General features: G+C 46.6%; 1 protein-coding gene across 3 annotated transcripts in view; it reads right to left on the reverse strand.

Annotated features, from left to right (window-relative positions):
* Nucleotides 1-17,223, reverse strand: part of BRINP1 (BMP/retinoic acid inducible neural specific 1) — a 146,316-nt gene that overhangs the window by 26,624 nt on the left and 102,469 nt on the right. For all 3 annotated transcript variants that reach the window (XM_068413934.1, XM_068413933.1, XM_068413935.1), the window contains one exon: nucleotides 650-840. In XM_068413934.1, coding sequence (XP_068270035.1) covers nucleotides 650-840 — 191 coding nt within the window. The remainder of the gene's footprint in view (nucleotides 1-649; nucleotides 841-17,223) is intronic.

Raw genomic sequence — 17,223 nt, forward strand, 5'->3', positions numbered from 1 at the left:
TCTGTTGGCACACACAGGCCTCTCCACAGGCCTTGCATATACGTTTTTGATTTTACCTAACTGTTGTCTTTTCAAACGTCTACTTCACGTTCCTGCCTTCACTTACGCACTCAGCACAGGCCTTTCTGGCCATCTCCTCCCCTGCTGCACACGCTCCCTGCCCAACTCCTTGAACTCCCTTTTCCTGGAGCTCTTTAACATTCCTCCAGTTCCAGCAAGAAAGGATGTTTTTTTTCCTTCCTGCATTTGGTTTTGTTCTGAAAAAAAAAGAGGGATCAACACACTCTATTGTCAAATTAAGGACAGGGGTGCAGGAATGACAGACAGGCTCCCCGGCTAGATGAAGCATGTTTATCTTGACGCACACCGGTACCCACACGCCGCTGTCAGAGGAGCGCAGGCACACACGTACCACAGACACCGAACTCGCAGCGTTGTGCTGTGAATTCATTTGCAAAGGCTGTTTGTACTCTGGGGATTCTCACACCATCCGACAGTGAGAGGGGCTTTGGCTGGGGGAGCTGCAGCCTGGCTCTGTGCTACCAACCAGCCTCCACACAACATGGCCAAGGTCTGCGGGTGCTGTCCGGTGCCTTCACCACCCCATCACTGACACCCGCCTAAGAAAACAGCCCAGGTTGCCACCTACCTCCCAGGGTGGCAGAGATGAGGATGTGGGTGCCGTACTTTTTGATGATGGTATCAATGAACTGCTGCGTGGTGGGTCTTCTGCCCAGGAGGCGGATGCTCCTCTGGAACTCAGGCATCAGGGGCAGTGGATTGTGGAGCAGGTCCCTCCGCTCGATGGCTGTGTTCCTCACCTTCCAACGGGCAAACTCCCTATGCAACAACACAGGAACACAACAGGGGTGAGGCTTCGAGTCCAGAGGGGCAGGGAAAGCCACCGAGGGCTGGGAAGGAGGATGGCGAAGGGGACAATCCTGTTGGACGTCCTCACACTGATACACACACAAGGTCACAAGGCTAGACAGAAGGGAAGGGGGAGAAGACGAAAAAGGAGACATTACTGCACAATAACCACACGCCTTGAGGATCAGGGTCTGGGCTGCTGAGGAGGTAGTCACAGAGACTCCAGAGATGTCTGGCAGAGGGCTGCATTTCCCTACAAAGCAAGCAGCCTGCTCCTTTCACCCTCACACACTTTGAGGTCTTACACTTCTCCATGAAGCAGCAAATGCTGGTTTCTGTTAGCAAAAGAGCTGGTCAGTTAGACAGACTGTGGATGCAGACCAGTCCCATCATTGCTATATCCTCATGTCTAACAGCCTTCCTTGTAGCTACTGTTTCTGCAAAGCAAGGCTGAAGGAAACGCACTTTCTCCAAACATCTTAATCTTTTAGCACCAGGGAGTACAGCAAAAGATCATTTTGAAAAACAATATGCTTGATAAACCATCTAAAAGGATCGATTCAGCTATAAGCAGAGGCCAGGATGACAATGGAGGGCTTGTTTGTTTTTCTTTCCTTTTTTTTTTTTTTAAAAAAAAACCCTCTAAAGTGATTTTCAAATCCCTTCCTTTAAAACGATAGCAACTGGGAAAAAAAATAATGTTTGCAAAAGCAGTGCTTTATTGCAGGTATCCATTTTGAAACAACACAGAGGGAAATGCCTAGAGAAAACCTTGCACACCTGCGATCTAAAAATCAGGCCTCTGAAATACATCACCAGCTGAGCACCTAAGATGAGAAACCTATTAATGTCCTTCGAAAAATATTGAGCAAGGCCTTCTTAAAAGGAAAGGACAGTATTTGTAACAACTCTCCTACAACGCACCTGCACTATCTTAAGCCATCTCCCAGGTAATCAAGTCACAGGCTTCTCTGTCACTTTTCATTCACTTATTCCTGTAACTCGGGTTTAAGGCAAAAATTTCATTTAAATAATAGGAATTACAATACCTGGCACTGCCACAGCACCTTCTATCAGTGCGTGTCAAGCAGCACCGGCAATCCCACTTTGCTGGTAGAGAACCTGACGTGCAGGCAGACTTAGGAGATGCTGTAAGTCAGTTGCAAAGCCAGGATCACAAACCAGATCTTTTTTTTCCCAAGCTGATTTTTCACCCAGTCCACTTTATGCGTGTTAGGTTATTTTACTTAATGCAATTAGGCATGTATTTATTTTGATTGCATCCCATCACAACACCCCAGGCTGCCTAACAGCAGTCGCATTCATTAAAATAGCAAAGTGCCAGCTTTTTACTTCAAAATATCTCCTTACACCTGAGTTAATGCCCCCTCCGTAGCTCCTAGGCTTTCACAAGCCAAATAAAAATGCCAAAACAAAACACACCTCTTACCACATCCTAAGAGTCATTAGTGTCAAACCTTGAAATCCACAGAAACATCTGTCTTTCCTAGAAAAAACTCTGCCAAAAGGCCAAAAATCCCCTAACCCAATCCAAAAAACCCCATACACCAAGATCTTAATACCAGAAGCGGAGAAGACAGACCATTGGCTCCAAAGTTGTCTGCAGATAACAAGTACATTACCAATGTCCATGTATTCACTTTATGCAGCAGAATAGTATCTGTGGAAGAGATATGTTTGAGGGTCCTACAGTTGATTTTAATTATAGGTAAAACCTTAAAAGTAAGGACAAATAGCTTCTCTCTGACACTGCAGATAGAAGTTGCTCTAATCATTCCTGGTTAGAGTGGCAGTCCCAAATCTTGCTATACAAGGAAATCTCCTTTGCATGAAGAAGGAATGGTCCCTTCAGCAGTTACACTGCATGGGAACATGTAGATCTGGATGCTAAAAGACAGGCAAGGTTTTATAATAAATAGATACCCATGTTCCCATCATAACGATCATAACTAGCAAGCACAGGAAAAATGCCATCTGTGCTTCCTCTCCAAAGAGACAATTATTACTTCCTGTAAAACTCAAGCACACTTTTGCTCTCAGATTACTGCTTCCTGCGAGCATTATCAATCAAGTCAGGAAGGACTAGAGCCCTCCAGAGCCAGCACGTTTTCAGAAAGTACAGAGAACTTGCTTTTGTTACTGTCAAGTTATCTATTCCAAAGCAAAGACCATAGAGTTGAAACATGCAACCGATCAAGTAAAGCCCTAGTGATCTATCAACACTCAAACCCTGAGAGTGTCTCCATTCAGTGTGGAGAGGTGCACAGGGCAAACAGTTACAATTAGGCCCATGGACTGGAAAGCAGTGGGAAATAAAGATGGGAGAAGGTAGGAATGAGAATGAAAATTTTGTAAACAGCCTGTTCAAAGGGAAAGGGGGTTCATTTTTTACATCAGGTCCAGCATCATCTCATGACACCACTGGTAGGAGGCAGAAGGAGGAGGTTAAAAGAAATCATTGCCATATCTTCAACTTGCCTGCTGCCAAGGGACAATTCCAGGCACCATTCATGCAGTAGACAAGCCCTTAGCAGAACCCACATCTCAAACATCATCGTGAAGATGACTTTTTCCCTTCAGTTCTTACACATGCCATCCCTCCTCAGGGCTTCCTGCTCCTAGGGCGTATCATTGAGGTGAAAGCCCAGTTCTATTATACTTTCCAAAGGCTTGGATGTGTGGCTTTCATAGCTGATGAGAAAAGCAGAGCAAATACATTATGATGAATAATTTATGCAACTAACTTAGATGTTTATCTTCTGCTCATAGAATATCCATGAGCCAGTTGCAATTCCCGCTAATTTATGCATTATTTGAATTTACTTAGTGACATTTTTCAAGCTTTTTTTTTTAAGGTTTTGCATAGTATTTGGCTGTATTCTTTCTTTGTGTGCTATTGATTGATTGGGATTGGTCAAGCAAGTGATATGGTATTGTTAAGCTTCCTGATCAATGACCACAAATATATTTTAAACTTGGCTTCTCCAGTTCCAGAATACTTTACATTGAAAGCAATCCTCTAAATACTAGCAATCTTCCACGCAACCTATAGAAGTCTGTGCTGTAAGATGCACCCGAGGCCAAGATTATGGTACAATTCTGGAAAATAGCCTTAACATTAATGAATATGGCTAGGGAAATAATTTAGAATTATTGAAGTGATAAAAAAACAGAGATATTTGCAAGGAACAGTATAGCTCCAGCCTTAGGAAATGATCCAACCTGTAACTCCTGAAGTCTGTGAAGAAATACCTCCAAGAACAGGTTTTCTATTAGCCTTCAATGCTGGACTTAATTGCATTTACTGCCAAAGCAGCTGCCATGGGCCAAAACTGCATCAGACGGTACTGGGCTAAGTAAGCATACTCTCATCTGTTTGTCACCACTGAATCCTCGAATCTGTGAATCTTTGGAGGATCTACCAAGGCCTTGGACTGATGGACGAAGTGTGCAAATAGGCACTGAAATCTTCCCTCTCGGAAATCATTCTCAGATGCCATTTCACTGACCATTGCTTCTCAGAACCATCGGTGACACCACACTCTCAATGCCACTGCCTGGAAAGCACAGGTAAGGCCTCTACAGGTCTCAAGGCACTTTGTAAAAGAGAAATATTGCACTGTTGCTGCTCATTTTCCAGATGAAGTTGCAAAGACTTGACCAGGATTATGATGGCACCCCATGATACAGTTAGGATTAGTACAGAGTCTTTTGACCCTCGGGGGAAATCCCTAGCAAGGACCTGAACTTCTGCCAGTAGGGAAGCTTTTAAGAGCTTTGGAAAGATGATAAACCTCTTAGCAAGGAGGAGGAAGAGTCTGTATCCCTGATGCAGAGACAGGATAAGGAGAAACTATGACCTAATGTCTGAGTAGTGGGGGAGAGGCACTTGTTTATGCTCTAATGTCTCGCCAGTGTAGACAGCCCATGCTAATGTGGAGCATACCCAGGAAAATGCCTGCCAGGTCAGCGGAGGGAAGTCTGCTCTCTAATGTCTGGTGAAAGCACTGAAGAGCCTACTCTTCTAATGGCTGGAAGGGATAGAAAGTGCTAATGCCTAAAGGGGGAAAGAAGGTGAGAGGAGAGAGATGAAGCACTGCCTGAGGGAGGCAGATATGTGTATTTCAGGCCTTCCTCCCTGTCACAGTAAGGGGATATAGCTGTATACAAATAAAATGTATCTGAGAAAATACTTGCCCCTTCAGACTTCGCGTTAATCAGCTTGCCATCAAGGCCATGCATGTCAGAGGGAGCCACTAGGGATGTCTCAGTGCTCATTAGCACTATGACCTCTCCAGGGAAACAGAGAAAAGGGGGAAAAATGATGAAAAGGGAGGAAAAGTCAAAAGCCTGGAATGGGTACATCACCCAGACTCCCCACTGCACCAGAGAGGCTAGGAGAATCCAAGGGCATGAGCATCTCTACCCAGGGAGAGAAGTCAGAAAGAGAGAGGCCATCAGAGCAAATTAAATTCTCCATCTTCAAATGGCCGAGACAACCAAAGGATGTAAGTGAAGAAACAAGTTCAGTGCAGACCTCGGGGGCTGGCACTTGAAACCAAAAAGAAATTAATTGCATTAAACAATGATTGAGACAGAGTCTGTTTGAAAAAGGAAAAAAAAATGCAGAGCAGGAAGACACTGAACAAAGCCTGTGAGGGTTTGGCACTCATCCTCCCTAATCTAAGAAAACTCCAGTTCATAGATTGGAACTAGTTCCAAATTAGACAGAAGGTGAAGCTCTGCTGTAAGAAAGAGAAAAAAATACAAAAATCTAATTCCAGAGAAGTATGAAAGAAGAAATTGCTTAAGCTGAAAGTCTGACAGCATTTTGCATAACAACCAGGCAAGCAGACTGGCTGACATATGACAGCTGGCAGGTGAATAACATAAATAAATTGACTATTGATCAATTGATAAATGCTGTGCTGTCTGCACCAGTTTCATTCTTATAGGTACATTTACCTGGAGAGGACTGAACCCAAGGAGAAGACCATCAGTGTTTAGATCATTCAACAGAATCATATGGCAGAAATAAAACAGTGCTGTTGGACTACTTACTCCTTCGCCTGTCTCCACAGGACAATGGAAGAATCTTCTGTTGTTTTTTCCTTGGTCTATACTTTGGCCATGTGTTTGGTGTTGGCTGAGATGTCTGAAACCTCAATAACTTCCCCTTTTCTAGGCAATCATTTCAGCCTGCTGGATTCTCCTGTTACAAATAGAGTTTTGTGTTCATCTCTCTGATATTTTTCTTAAAAATATCAAATTGTTCCAGGGTTAAAAACTTGGAGGTTATTTTTGTAGGAGAGGGAGATAAATAACAGGTCCAGAATGACATGAAGTTTGCAAGAGCAAAAAGAAAGAAGATGACTTCAAAGTTAGGAAGATTTCATGCAACCTTGAAAGTACCTTGGTAAACAGATTGTTCCAGCACCAAATTAAAAACCAATCAGACAGACATGACTGAGTCTTGTGTTCCCTGTTAGAATGGGACTACACTTGGGTCTCTTAGGAGGCAACATGTAATTGTTGGGTGCTGAAAAGATCAATTTGTTTAAAAAAAGAGATGAATCTGGAATAAATTTATTACTAGAGAGTCAAAGCAGAGTGATTCCGCACAGGTGAGTACAAGTTAAAAGACAGGTCATTAAGTTTGTTCATTATTAAGCTTGCTTATTATTAAATTTGATCATAGCCAGGACGTGGCTATGGTTCCTAGCTCAGACTTCAAATCTAAACATAGCTACTATTACAATAAGACAATCACAAGCAAACACGGCAGGGTAGGTTACTACCCCTTCAGCTGAATGGGGTCACCTCCAAGTTACATGTTCATGCATCCTCAGCTAACACATAGTAACTTCTAAACCTCTTCAACAGAGTAAACTCACCAGCTACCTTCATCTGTCATCTACTGATCGGTTCCCATATTTCACCCCCAAGTCAGCTGCTACAATTCCCTTTCATCACACCCATCAGGTTACAGCACAAACTGCTCGTGGGACATTTATTCCGCTCAACTTTCCCCATAATGTTCTTTGTGCAGATTTCATTGCAAACAGCACACACCTCAGGCACTAGTGATGCCCTCTCCAACACCAGCCTACTTAAGCCTTGTCCACCCCGGAGACTTGCTTGTAAGTAGTTCCCATTACTGTTAACACCATTTCAGCTGTTTTCAGCATTGGGCTGACGGCACTACTTCTAAGCCACTACAATTTACATAGTGGTTGATACTAGCTGCTAGAAGCCAGAGTGACATCTCTACAAGCGCTCCCAGTGTTGTTAGCACCACTGCAGCTTAACAAACATTATCAACAATAGGAAGTGCTCTGTTCTGTTGTTGTTTTCTTCCTAAAAGGTTACCTAGACCAGACATGGCTTATTAAGCTACGGAGGAAGCTATTCTAATAGGCTGCAGGGTCCTGTGCTGCAAGCACTGGAATGGACAACATAGAGACACCTATTCCTTAGGTGTCTCTTAGAATTATGATAAAAATCACAAGAGATGCAGCCAGAATAATTCTCCACTAAAATACCTGAGGTAGCCTAGAGAAACTCATCTATGAATCAGGCATTTTGAGTTCTACAGTTACAATTACAACAACACTGATTATTTTTCATAGCATGGTCTCCTGGGTTTATGTTTCTATGAGTTTGACCTAGAATTCAGGATCAAGCGGATCCTGGGAAGTGAAGGAGCTGTCAAGAATATGCTTTCAAAGAACAGCGCTTTTGAAGAAAGAGATGGAAACATCTGAGTCATTGAAGGAATTTTAGTCTTGAGGAAACCTGGGATAATCAGTACGATTTTAGGTTCTCTTCTCCACACTTCTTCCCATTCCCTTCTTGTATGCTCATTTGCTCAACACATGATCCTTGTCCACAGAGCTGATGGCATACATCAGCCAATTAGACTTAGCCAATAACAGGTTCGAAGGGAAGGTAAGACACAGGATGGTGAGACAATTAAGTAATGCTGTATAGGAGAATGGGGCAGAGACAAGAAAAGGCCCCAAATTGTTCAGTCTTGTGCTGTAGCATCTGGTATGGGGGAAAAAAGAAAAAAAACCCACACCACCAACACAAAAAAAGAGAGACCTTTTCACAAAGTGTTTGTTTGGACTCTAGTAGGTTGGAGGATTAAGCTCTTGAAGTCCCTCCTCACATGGCTAAATAGTGCATAAAAGTATTTAAATCTGTTACTTTTGAAAGCCAGTTTGAAATGGAATAGAAGCAGATAGATTTTAATTTATAGAGCAGATAACAAATCATCCCAGGGAGGACTGGCCCATGCTAAGTCATGGTGAGCACTCTTTACCCCACGGAGCCCCTCAGCAAGCCAGGCCTGCCCTGCCCCAAAATTCACCATCTAGATTGGGCCGCAGCTGCCTACCAGTGTTCAAATGAGCACAACAGCATGAATCAAAGGCTGTAACAAGAACATAGTTTGGAACAAGCCATTTCATTAAACTGCAATTGCTTCATCTCCTGAAGATACAGGTGTGTGGACTACAGGCGTTTTTTCCTTATTTTAGCTGTAGCAAGCTGATAACCTCAGCCTGTTGACACCACAGCCCCAAGCTTTGCTGTTTACTTATCATGATTCACAGTTAACTCACATGAAAAAACTGAGAAACGTGGACTTGAACCTCAATTTCTCATGCTGCAGCCTAGGGTACCTGGCTACTGCACTACTGGCAACTTAAGCACAGCATTTGTCAACACTGGGAAGGTAAGTATTGGAAATTTAGCCTTGATTGCCCCTTTTTCTCAAAAAGCACAAAATTTCCTCCAACGCAGCATGCAACCATGTTTCAAAACTTGAACTGTTGTTAGAAAATGGAGCCATCACCCCCCTCCGGTCAGTTGTGCTACGCACTTGGCAAAGGCTCAAATTCACCATGTTGGGAAGAAAAAACAAAAGTGATGTTTAAATACAAAGTCCCTCCTGCCTCCCACACCCAGCTGTGCCCTCAAGGCAGTCCTGGCAGAGCCATCTGGGCACAGCTACCACGCTTGTGGGCTCAGCAAGAGCAGGCAGTGATGGGAAAGCTGTCCCCTCCTCTCGCCCACCCTTTCGCCCCTGAGTCATTCTCAGCTGATGGAGACACCAGGGATCACATAAAGCGGGTGCTAGTGGGTAGCTTGGACGCCTAAAGGCAGCCAGTTGGCAAAGCCACCTGTTTATATCAGGGGTCTCTTGCCACAAGCCAGTTGAGGGGCTTTTGTCCAGGTTAAGTGGAGTGAAGGGGGTCCATACCCTTCCCTGCCAGGGAATATCCTTCAGATGGAAGATCGTGCTCCAGGCTGCGTGTAGAGAATATGTAGGGAAATCTCAACTTGCAGAGATGCAGCAGGACAAAGGAACCAGCTGCTGTCTGCTCCTAAAGGCATACCCAGGTCCAACGCATGGTCACCAGCCTCAGAAGAACCCAGGAGATGTGATGAGGACTGGCACCCTTCATTACCCATGCCGTTGCAAGGGATCTTGCAGAAAGCGTTTGTGAGTACATGTGGGAGGTACGAGGGTGCAAATGAACGGAATCTGTCTTGTCATCATAAAATAAAACCACCACCCTCCCCTCCCACACTGATCCTTGCTACTTTATTGCTATAGCGTTGTGACATTATTTCCTCCAAGTTGGTTTAGGAGAAAACAGTGGTTCCTCAGGACACCCATTTCTGTGCCTTCACCCCAAGAGCTGTGCCTCAACACCTCTTGGGTTTTCAAGCTGTGCTGTTACATTCAGGCCCCTCGCCAAGGGTTGCTATTTTAACAGTGACATCCAGCAAGCAGGGATATTCGCAGTGGCTATATGCAGAGACTGTCCCCTCTCAGCACAGGATTCAGATGGTATCTGGGCCTGAAATTACCAGCAAAAGGCATAAGGTGAGAGGTGAAGGGCTAAAAAAAATTAGGCTGCAGAGTATAGCTGCAGCAAAATTCAAGCCATCTATAATCAGAGACTTTTGTGCTTTGTTCAAGATTAAAAAAAACTGTCCCAAGAAGCCTGTGACATTTCAGAATTACAGTAAAATTGAAGAAATTTTCTCTAGGAAAAAGATGACCGATTTCCTCAGACTACATCCCTCTTTAGCAAAAAAACTGAACACAAGCAGCGAGAAAGCCTTGAACATTCCCTGGTTGCTCCAAAATCTCATTTCAACAAAAATCGGGTTCGATGTATTCAATTTTCATTCCTAGTCACGCCATTTCAAACTCAGACATGTTTTGATGGAGAAAATAAAAAGACTACAATAAAATAAAAGTTCACACGCTCTTGAAGAAAGGCAATCCTTTTGCATGCCGCAAAGTGGCCTGCAATAAAAAGACAACCATGCTTTTCGTGCAACATTTCATAAAGGAAAAGCTTTATTTTTGTCCTGTCCTATCCAGGGAACAGACTAGTGAATGCAAATGCTTTTGTTTCCTGGGATCTGTTTGTGAAGCTTTGAAGCACTTGGTTACTCAGGCACGTGCTTTGCAATTTCCCAATCGTGAGTCATGTTTCCTTTAGCTGTTATTTGTGACTTTGACACATGGATCTCAAAGCACTTTTAAACAAATGTGTCACTGCAGACAGAGATGCTAAGGCAGCAAGAGATGAACAGCTTTTCCAAGGAAGAGATCTAGCATATAGCACAGCCGTGAACAAAATTAACCCAGGTCTGGAGCCAGGACAAAGCACGTCACCAGCAAGGGCTGAAGTAGAATCATAAAAGCATTTAGATTGGAAAAGACCCTTAAGATCATAGAGTCCAACTAGTAACATAGCACTATCAGATGGGGGGGGTGTCATGGCCAAACTTGCTGCCCATTTTCTCTCCTGCCCAGGGCTCAGTTCGGTGGGGTGCACCCCACATCGTACTCAATAACACTAAGGGCAGCAGTGGCAACGTGCAAACACAGCCCCACATCGGCCACAGAGAAGAGAAGCAGGGGCAGAAGTGCATGTCCTAGAGTGACCACTGCACATAAATTCCCAAATCCCAGCCCTCTGAGGAGGACACAAAAGCCATGTGCTTCCAAACATGGAGTGAGCTGGAGTCATATCACAGGGAGGGTGTTGGACCTGTTGTCTGGCAAGAGTGAGAGGGATCAAACGTGCACTGGTGGCATTTATCTTTTACAAAGTAATAGGACCCCAAAGGCTGTGAATCAATCTAGTGAAATGCAAACCACTTCCTTCAGGAAGGTTATGTTGATTGCCAACTCTGCTGTGTTCAAATCAGCAAAGAAGAACGTGCTGGATGGTCTGGGAGAGAAGGTTCAACACCTCTAAGGCCTCCAGCAACGCTAGTCTGGTTGTGCCTGTCTGGATTCCTGCAGTTTTATGAATATACCATAGCCAGATAATACAGGAGACTGTTTTAGAGGAAAGAGGGCCACCAGAGTGCTTCCTTAGCTCCCTCAGCTCCAGGCTCAGCTGAAATAGCTGAGAGGGGTTGTTATACGCACGCTGTGGGCATAAAACCTGCATCAGGGTGAGAGGAGGGAGTTCAGTGAAAGGGCAGCACACGCAAACTGCTACCTGCCCCGCAACGCGCACAGCCACGTGAGCACCTGCCCGCACGAACCGCTTCATTCGGCTACAGAGCAAAACCCACTCACATGCTGAGGTCCAGGTGGGAAATCCAGGTCCTGCAGAAGTTAAGAGCAAAATCTCCTCGACTTCATTGCAGGTGGTGTCCAGCCCCACATGCAAATGCAGCCTCAAGGTTCAGCAGGTCTCTGGGCTGTAAGCACCAAAATTTGGGGGTTGGGACAGAGGGCTGGAGCTGAGCCCTGCTGCTGAGCAGGGGCACGACACCCTTCCCTGAACACAGGGCTCTCTCCTGGAGAACAGGACAAGGCCACCTGCAAAGATTTATAGCCTCGCCATTCAGGGTCTGTTTAGGGGGAAAGAGAAATCAGCTGTGTGGGGAGGGCTGGGTTTGGGGGTTTCTTTGGGGGTTTTTTGTTGTGTGTTTTTTTCCCAACAGGGGGTGTTTGGAGTTTTTTTGGGGGAGGGTTTTTTTTTTTTAATTTTAGTAGGGAGTGAAATAGAGAGTGAAGGGCGTTGTTCTTTAGTAAAGGCTCTTATGCCTCAGGTTTTCATTTTGGCTTGGCAAGTATTTGCTTTGTGCTTTTACTGTGGCTCGGGAATCCTCTGCTGAGCCTGAATCGGAGCTTCTACAGGGTTGGTCCTTCCCCTCCTGTCTGCGCTGCTTGCTTTCACACTAGGCTTTTTGTTTGTGCTATGTTAAAGTCAGGATCTCTCTGAGGCAAGGTACTGGGAACAGTCTGGGGGGATCAGATGCTGCAGAAAAGCTGAGGCTCTTTCAGGGGGTGAGGACTGAAGTGATCGTCCCTCTGTACTCGGCACTGGTGAGGCCGCACCTTGAATCCTGTGTCCAGTTCTGGGCCCTGCACTTCAAGAGAGATGTTGAGGTGTTGGAGCGAGTCCAGAGGAGGGCGACCAAGCTGGTGAGGGGTCTGGAGGGTCTGACCTATGAGGAACGGCTGAAGGAGCTGGGGTTGTTTAGCCTGGAGAAGAGGAGGCTCAGAGGTGACCTTAGTGCAGTCTACAACTACCTGAAGGGAGGTTGTAGTGGGGTGGGAGTCGGCCTCTTCTCCCAGGCAACCAGCGATAGGACAAGAGGACACAGCCTCAAGCTTCGCCAGGGGAGGTTCAGGTTGGACATTAGGAAGCATTTCTTCTCAGCAAGGGTCATTAGCCATTGGAAGGGGCTGCCCAGGGAGGTGGTGGAGTCACCATCTCTGGAGGGGTTTAAGAAAAGACTGGACATGGCACTGAGTGCCCTGGTCTAGTTGACATGGTGGTGTCAGGGCAACGGTTGGACTCGATGATCCCAGAGGGCTCTTCCAACCTCATTGATTCTGTGATTCTGTGATTCTGTGACTGGGCAAAGTAAAAGCACCAGCTCCTACGCTAACTAAACCCATTGCATATGGCTGAATAAGGGATTACGTGCTATTGCACATCTGAGCCTCTGCCCAGAAATAACGAACTGGACCTCAGACTTTTGAAGCACATGCATATGTACATATTTATCTACTGAACAAAACAACAATATCTGCAATGCTTTTTATTTGCCTTCTGGGTTTTGAGATTTAAAGACTCATATTTTCTGGCTTTTCTCTGCAATCCTAAAAGACAGCCTATTCTTATTTTTTAAATGGAAGTTGTGAGTTACACAATAACATGACTCAAGCCTGGAGTACTTAAAGAAGACAGGAAAAAAGCTAGTATGAATCCCCCAACTCTTACAAAATACTGGAGGAAAAAAAAAAAGCAAGAAAAAAAATTCTGTGATTCTGTAATTCTGTCTGGCACAGAGCTGTTACCAATGTTTCCTGCTACGGACTAGAAACCTCACAGCTCCCAGCGCCCGAGCAAGTGTCAGGCAGAAGGGGACAGGTCAAAGTCTGCCTCCTTGCCACGGGCGAGGTAGTTATGGCTCGGGGTCCAGCCCTGCCCTCCCTGGGCCAGGGGACACTGCCAGATCAGCCGAGCTGCTGCTCAGGCCAGGATGATGCTTTCCAGTGCTCCCCCCCATGCCCACGCACTCTGTACTCTTCTTCCTCCTGCTCTTTGGTGGACCTGCTTCCCCTCCTCATGCTTCCCAGCCCTCCTTTCTTTTTATCTCTCCCCCGGCTGTTGCATTGTGCTGAGCAGTACAGGTTCAGGGTCCTACAGACCATGTTCTTGTGGCGGGATGTAGAACCTGATGTAAACTTCAACCTGCTCAGGGCAGCGGCCGTTGCAAGGCTGATGGGGGGGGAGAGGCATCCCAGAACTGTCCACAGCGGGAGGAATCCATGATAGGGCCCTGTGCAAGAGCATCACCCAGAGGCCTCCACAATAAGAGCATGTTTATCTCAAATACTGTCTCTGCAGCAGACCTGTTTGTCCCTGCTCCCCGTCCCGTGACTTACAAACCCCATAGTTACTTACACAGCCCATAGTTACTCACAGAGCCCAGCTGCTGGCGAATTCACTGATCTCCAGCTCTAGGCAGCAGCACCTTCCCTACTCAGGTGTCTTTTTTAGCTCTGCCATTGCTCCTGTTTTCACTTACTCCCAACAGGAGATGTACGGGGTATTCCCGCGCCCCTGAGCCTCATCCCCCCCGCCTGCCCATCTCCCCTGGCCCCACTCACCCCGCGCTGGGAAGGGCAGGGGGTGGCTGTATTTAAAGCCTCAATCTCCCTGGGCACCCAACCGTTGCAGGCAGCGCACTCACCAGCAGCGCGGAGTTTCACTGACTGATTGTTTTCTGATGCTGTTTGGCATTTTATCCTGGCTGCATAGAAAGCTTATTATAAAATCATGTTTGTGTTCCCTAGATTATATCTGTGGCTCGCTGCGGCGGGAGTACGGAGCGTGACAGACGAAGTCGGAGGGGCACGGCTGGTGGCAGCCCCTGCCAAGGTGACAGGGGCCAAGCTGCAGTGCAGTCACCGTGTTTGCAGAGATGAAGAGAAGAGCCCCTTGATCAGCTCCAGGTTATCCTGGGGATAGTTGAGCTGTTGCAATTCTCCTGACCAAATCCCTGCCACACCCCACAAATAAATGTTCTGAGCACAGAGTAGTTCTGTATTAGATGACTGCAATGGTCCCTGCTGCCATTAAAAATCTGTTAGTCTCTCCCCCGACAGCCCCAGGCTAGAGCCTGCCATCCAGTCACACCTGCATCAAGTCCAACAGCCTGTGGTAGAACTAGAGAGAATTATTTTTGAGGTTTTTTGGTTGTTACTTGGGTCCTGGGAGCAGCCAAGGCCTGGGAGATGCAGCCTGCAAAGAGACCACCCGTACTGTCCCATTCTTCAAATAGCAAAATGGAGTGGGAGATGGGACACTGTGACCCTGGAGGGTCCTTTTAGTCCCTTGTTCCTTGGGTTGTCCAGAGGAGGCCATGAAGATGCTCAGAGAGCTGGAGCCCCTCTGCTCTGGAGACAGGCTGAGAGAGTTGGGGCTGTTCAGCCTGGAGAAGAGAAGGCTCCAGGGAGACCTTCTAGCACCTTCCAGTGCCTGAAGGGGCTACAGGAAAGCTGGAGAGGGGCTTTTTACAAGGGCACGGAGTGACAGGACGAGGGAAAATGGTTTTAAACTGAACGAGGGGAGATTTAGATTAGATATTAGGAAGAAATTCTTTGCTGTGAGGGTGGTGAGACCCTGGCCCAGGTTGCCCGGAGAAGCTGTGGCTGCCCCCTCCCTGGCAGTGTTCAAGGCCAGGTTGGATGGGGCTTGGAGCAACCTGGTCTGGGGAAAGGTGTCCCTGCCCGTGGCAGGGGGTTGGAACTAGATGGTCTTTAAGGTCCTTTCCAACCCAAACCAGTCTGTGATTCTATGATTGTGATACCAGATGCTAAAGCCTCTCTGTCCTTCTACCGCCTTCCACGTGAGCCAAAAAAATGGTGTCCTGCGAGATCAGCTAGGCAGGACAGCAGAAGAGGAGACGCTCTGCGTTGCGTATGCCACAAAAATAAAGCCAACCCTTTTCTAACCATGTTTTTTCCATCTTCCTCCCCGCTGCACTTCGCGAATGCCTCCCAGCAGTGCACAGAGCAGTATGACTGGGATCTGACCGGCGGCATTCAGCCTTCCTTCCCTTGGCCTTTCTCCTGGGGACTAGCGTTTTGTCAACTGCTTGACACAAACATTCCCAAACCAGGAAAGGTGTCCACAGGAAAAGGTCAAGTAGGAAAACAAAGCATCACCTCTAGAGAAACAACTAGACACGGCTTGTTGGAGAGGTGGAAAAATATTACAGCCTCCCTCTCTCCAGAGTTAGTTTCTGGTCTCTAAAACAGGCATCTCAGGAGGGGGCTCCTCTATTTCCCCCATCCCTGAGCACAGACAGACCTGCTGGATTCTCCTGCCCACTTCCACTGCTCATCTAAGAGCAAGCAGTCCCCGTTCATTCACATGTTGTGGGTGCTGGTGGTGCAAGAGGCTTCACGTCACTGGGGCTGGCCATCTGGAACAACCTTCACGTATCTCCATCTCCTCGACTCTGTTCCGTTTCAGTCTCAGCTGAAACTGCATCTTTTTTCTCTCCTCCCTTGCCTGTGACTCTCTTATTTTCTCCCTCATACTGTCTCTGCTGCTATTTATGGTTTATTCTCTGTAACTGCCCTATTTAAGGCTGCAAAATGGTTGGGAAGATGGTTTCTGTGGATGATGTTGTAGAAAGCAAAGGGGTCTTGTCATTTACCCATCACAGTGGAGCTGACTAAACACATCCCACCATCGTGGGGGATGGTAATCTCACACCACCACCCTGGCCTCTTTGCCAGGAGCATGGTGTGAAATGGCCACAGCGCCTTGGAGAAACTGTCCAGGAGATGCTTACGGGGACTTCTGGCTAAAGCAAACAGCCTTCAGGATGAGACTGGGGGCTCCTCTCCTCGCCATGAGCTCAGGGCATCACCTTACTCCAAAAGGACTCGTGCCCTCTCCTGGAGGAGCAGCTTGGGATGTTACACCCCCCGTCCTACAGCCTTCATCCATTTCTGCAAACCCTGGGACCTGCAGGAGTCAGAGCAGCAAAACACGATGAGTCTGTGAGGCTCCTTCCTACGTGGGGATTTTTTATCACGCGGATGCCACGCTGCAGCTGGTTCTGGGAAGGCCTCTGCCCACACACTAAATAAACTCTGGTGCGGTGCGCTGCTTCTCTATGGAAACCGTACCCTGCGTTTCTCTCTATAGGATTTTTCTCATTTCAGGCTCCATAATAAATTAACGAGAAGATGTTTTCGTTACACCAACCGTAGGAGAGACTCTTTTCTGTACTCGATTAATCTTTAGTGATCTATATTAAATATTTATCTGAAGAAACGAGGCCTGTATTGCAGTAACATTTTCTATTATGAGACTTTATCATATCAAAAGATATTTTCCTGGCGCTGACTCCTTCGTATATACCCAGCCAGTATTTCCAATGGAAGAGCACCCTCTTTTTTTTTTTCCTTTCTCTCCCAGTGACCTTTTCCCTCCATAACAAGCTGCTGATATGTTAGAATTTATTGGGTTATAAACATTTTTTATCGAGTAGGAGGAAACTGGGTGATTTGGCATCAGCTTCCCTAATAAAACCCAGGGGAGAGGCTGTGATGTTTGACACCAATAAAGGCACGGAAGGAGCTGCAGCCTTCTGGGATGCTGGTCACGAGTGGCAAGGGGAGTCAGTGAGTGTCAGGCACGTAGCTTCGCTCTGCTGAGGCACTTCTGGAAGGAGGCCAGCTTGGTGGCACAGGAGAGGGAGCTGGGAGGGAGCTGGTAAAGGGCTCCTCTGTTCTTTCCCAGCATTACCGAA

This window comes from Nyctibius grandis, chromosome 16, assembly GCF_013368605.1.
Source record: "Nyctibius grandis isolate bNycGra1 chromosome 16, bNycGra1.pri, whole genome shotgun sequence".
NCBI lineage: Eukaryota > Metazoa > Chordata > Aves > Nyctibiiformes > Nyctibiidae > Nyctibius > Nyctibius grandis.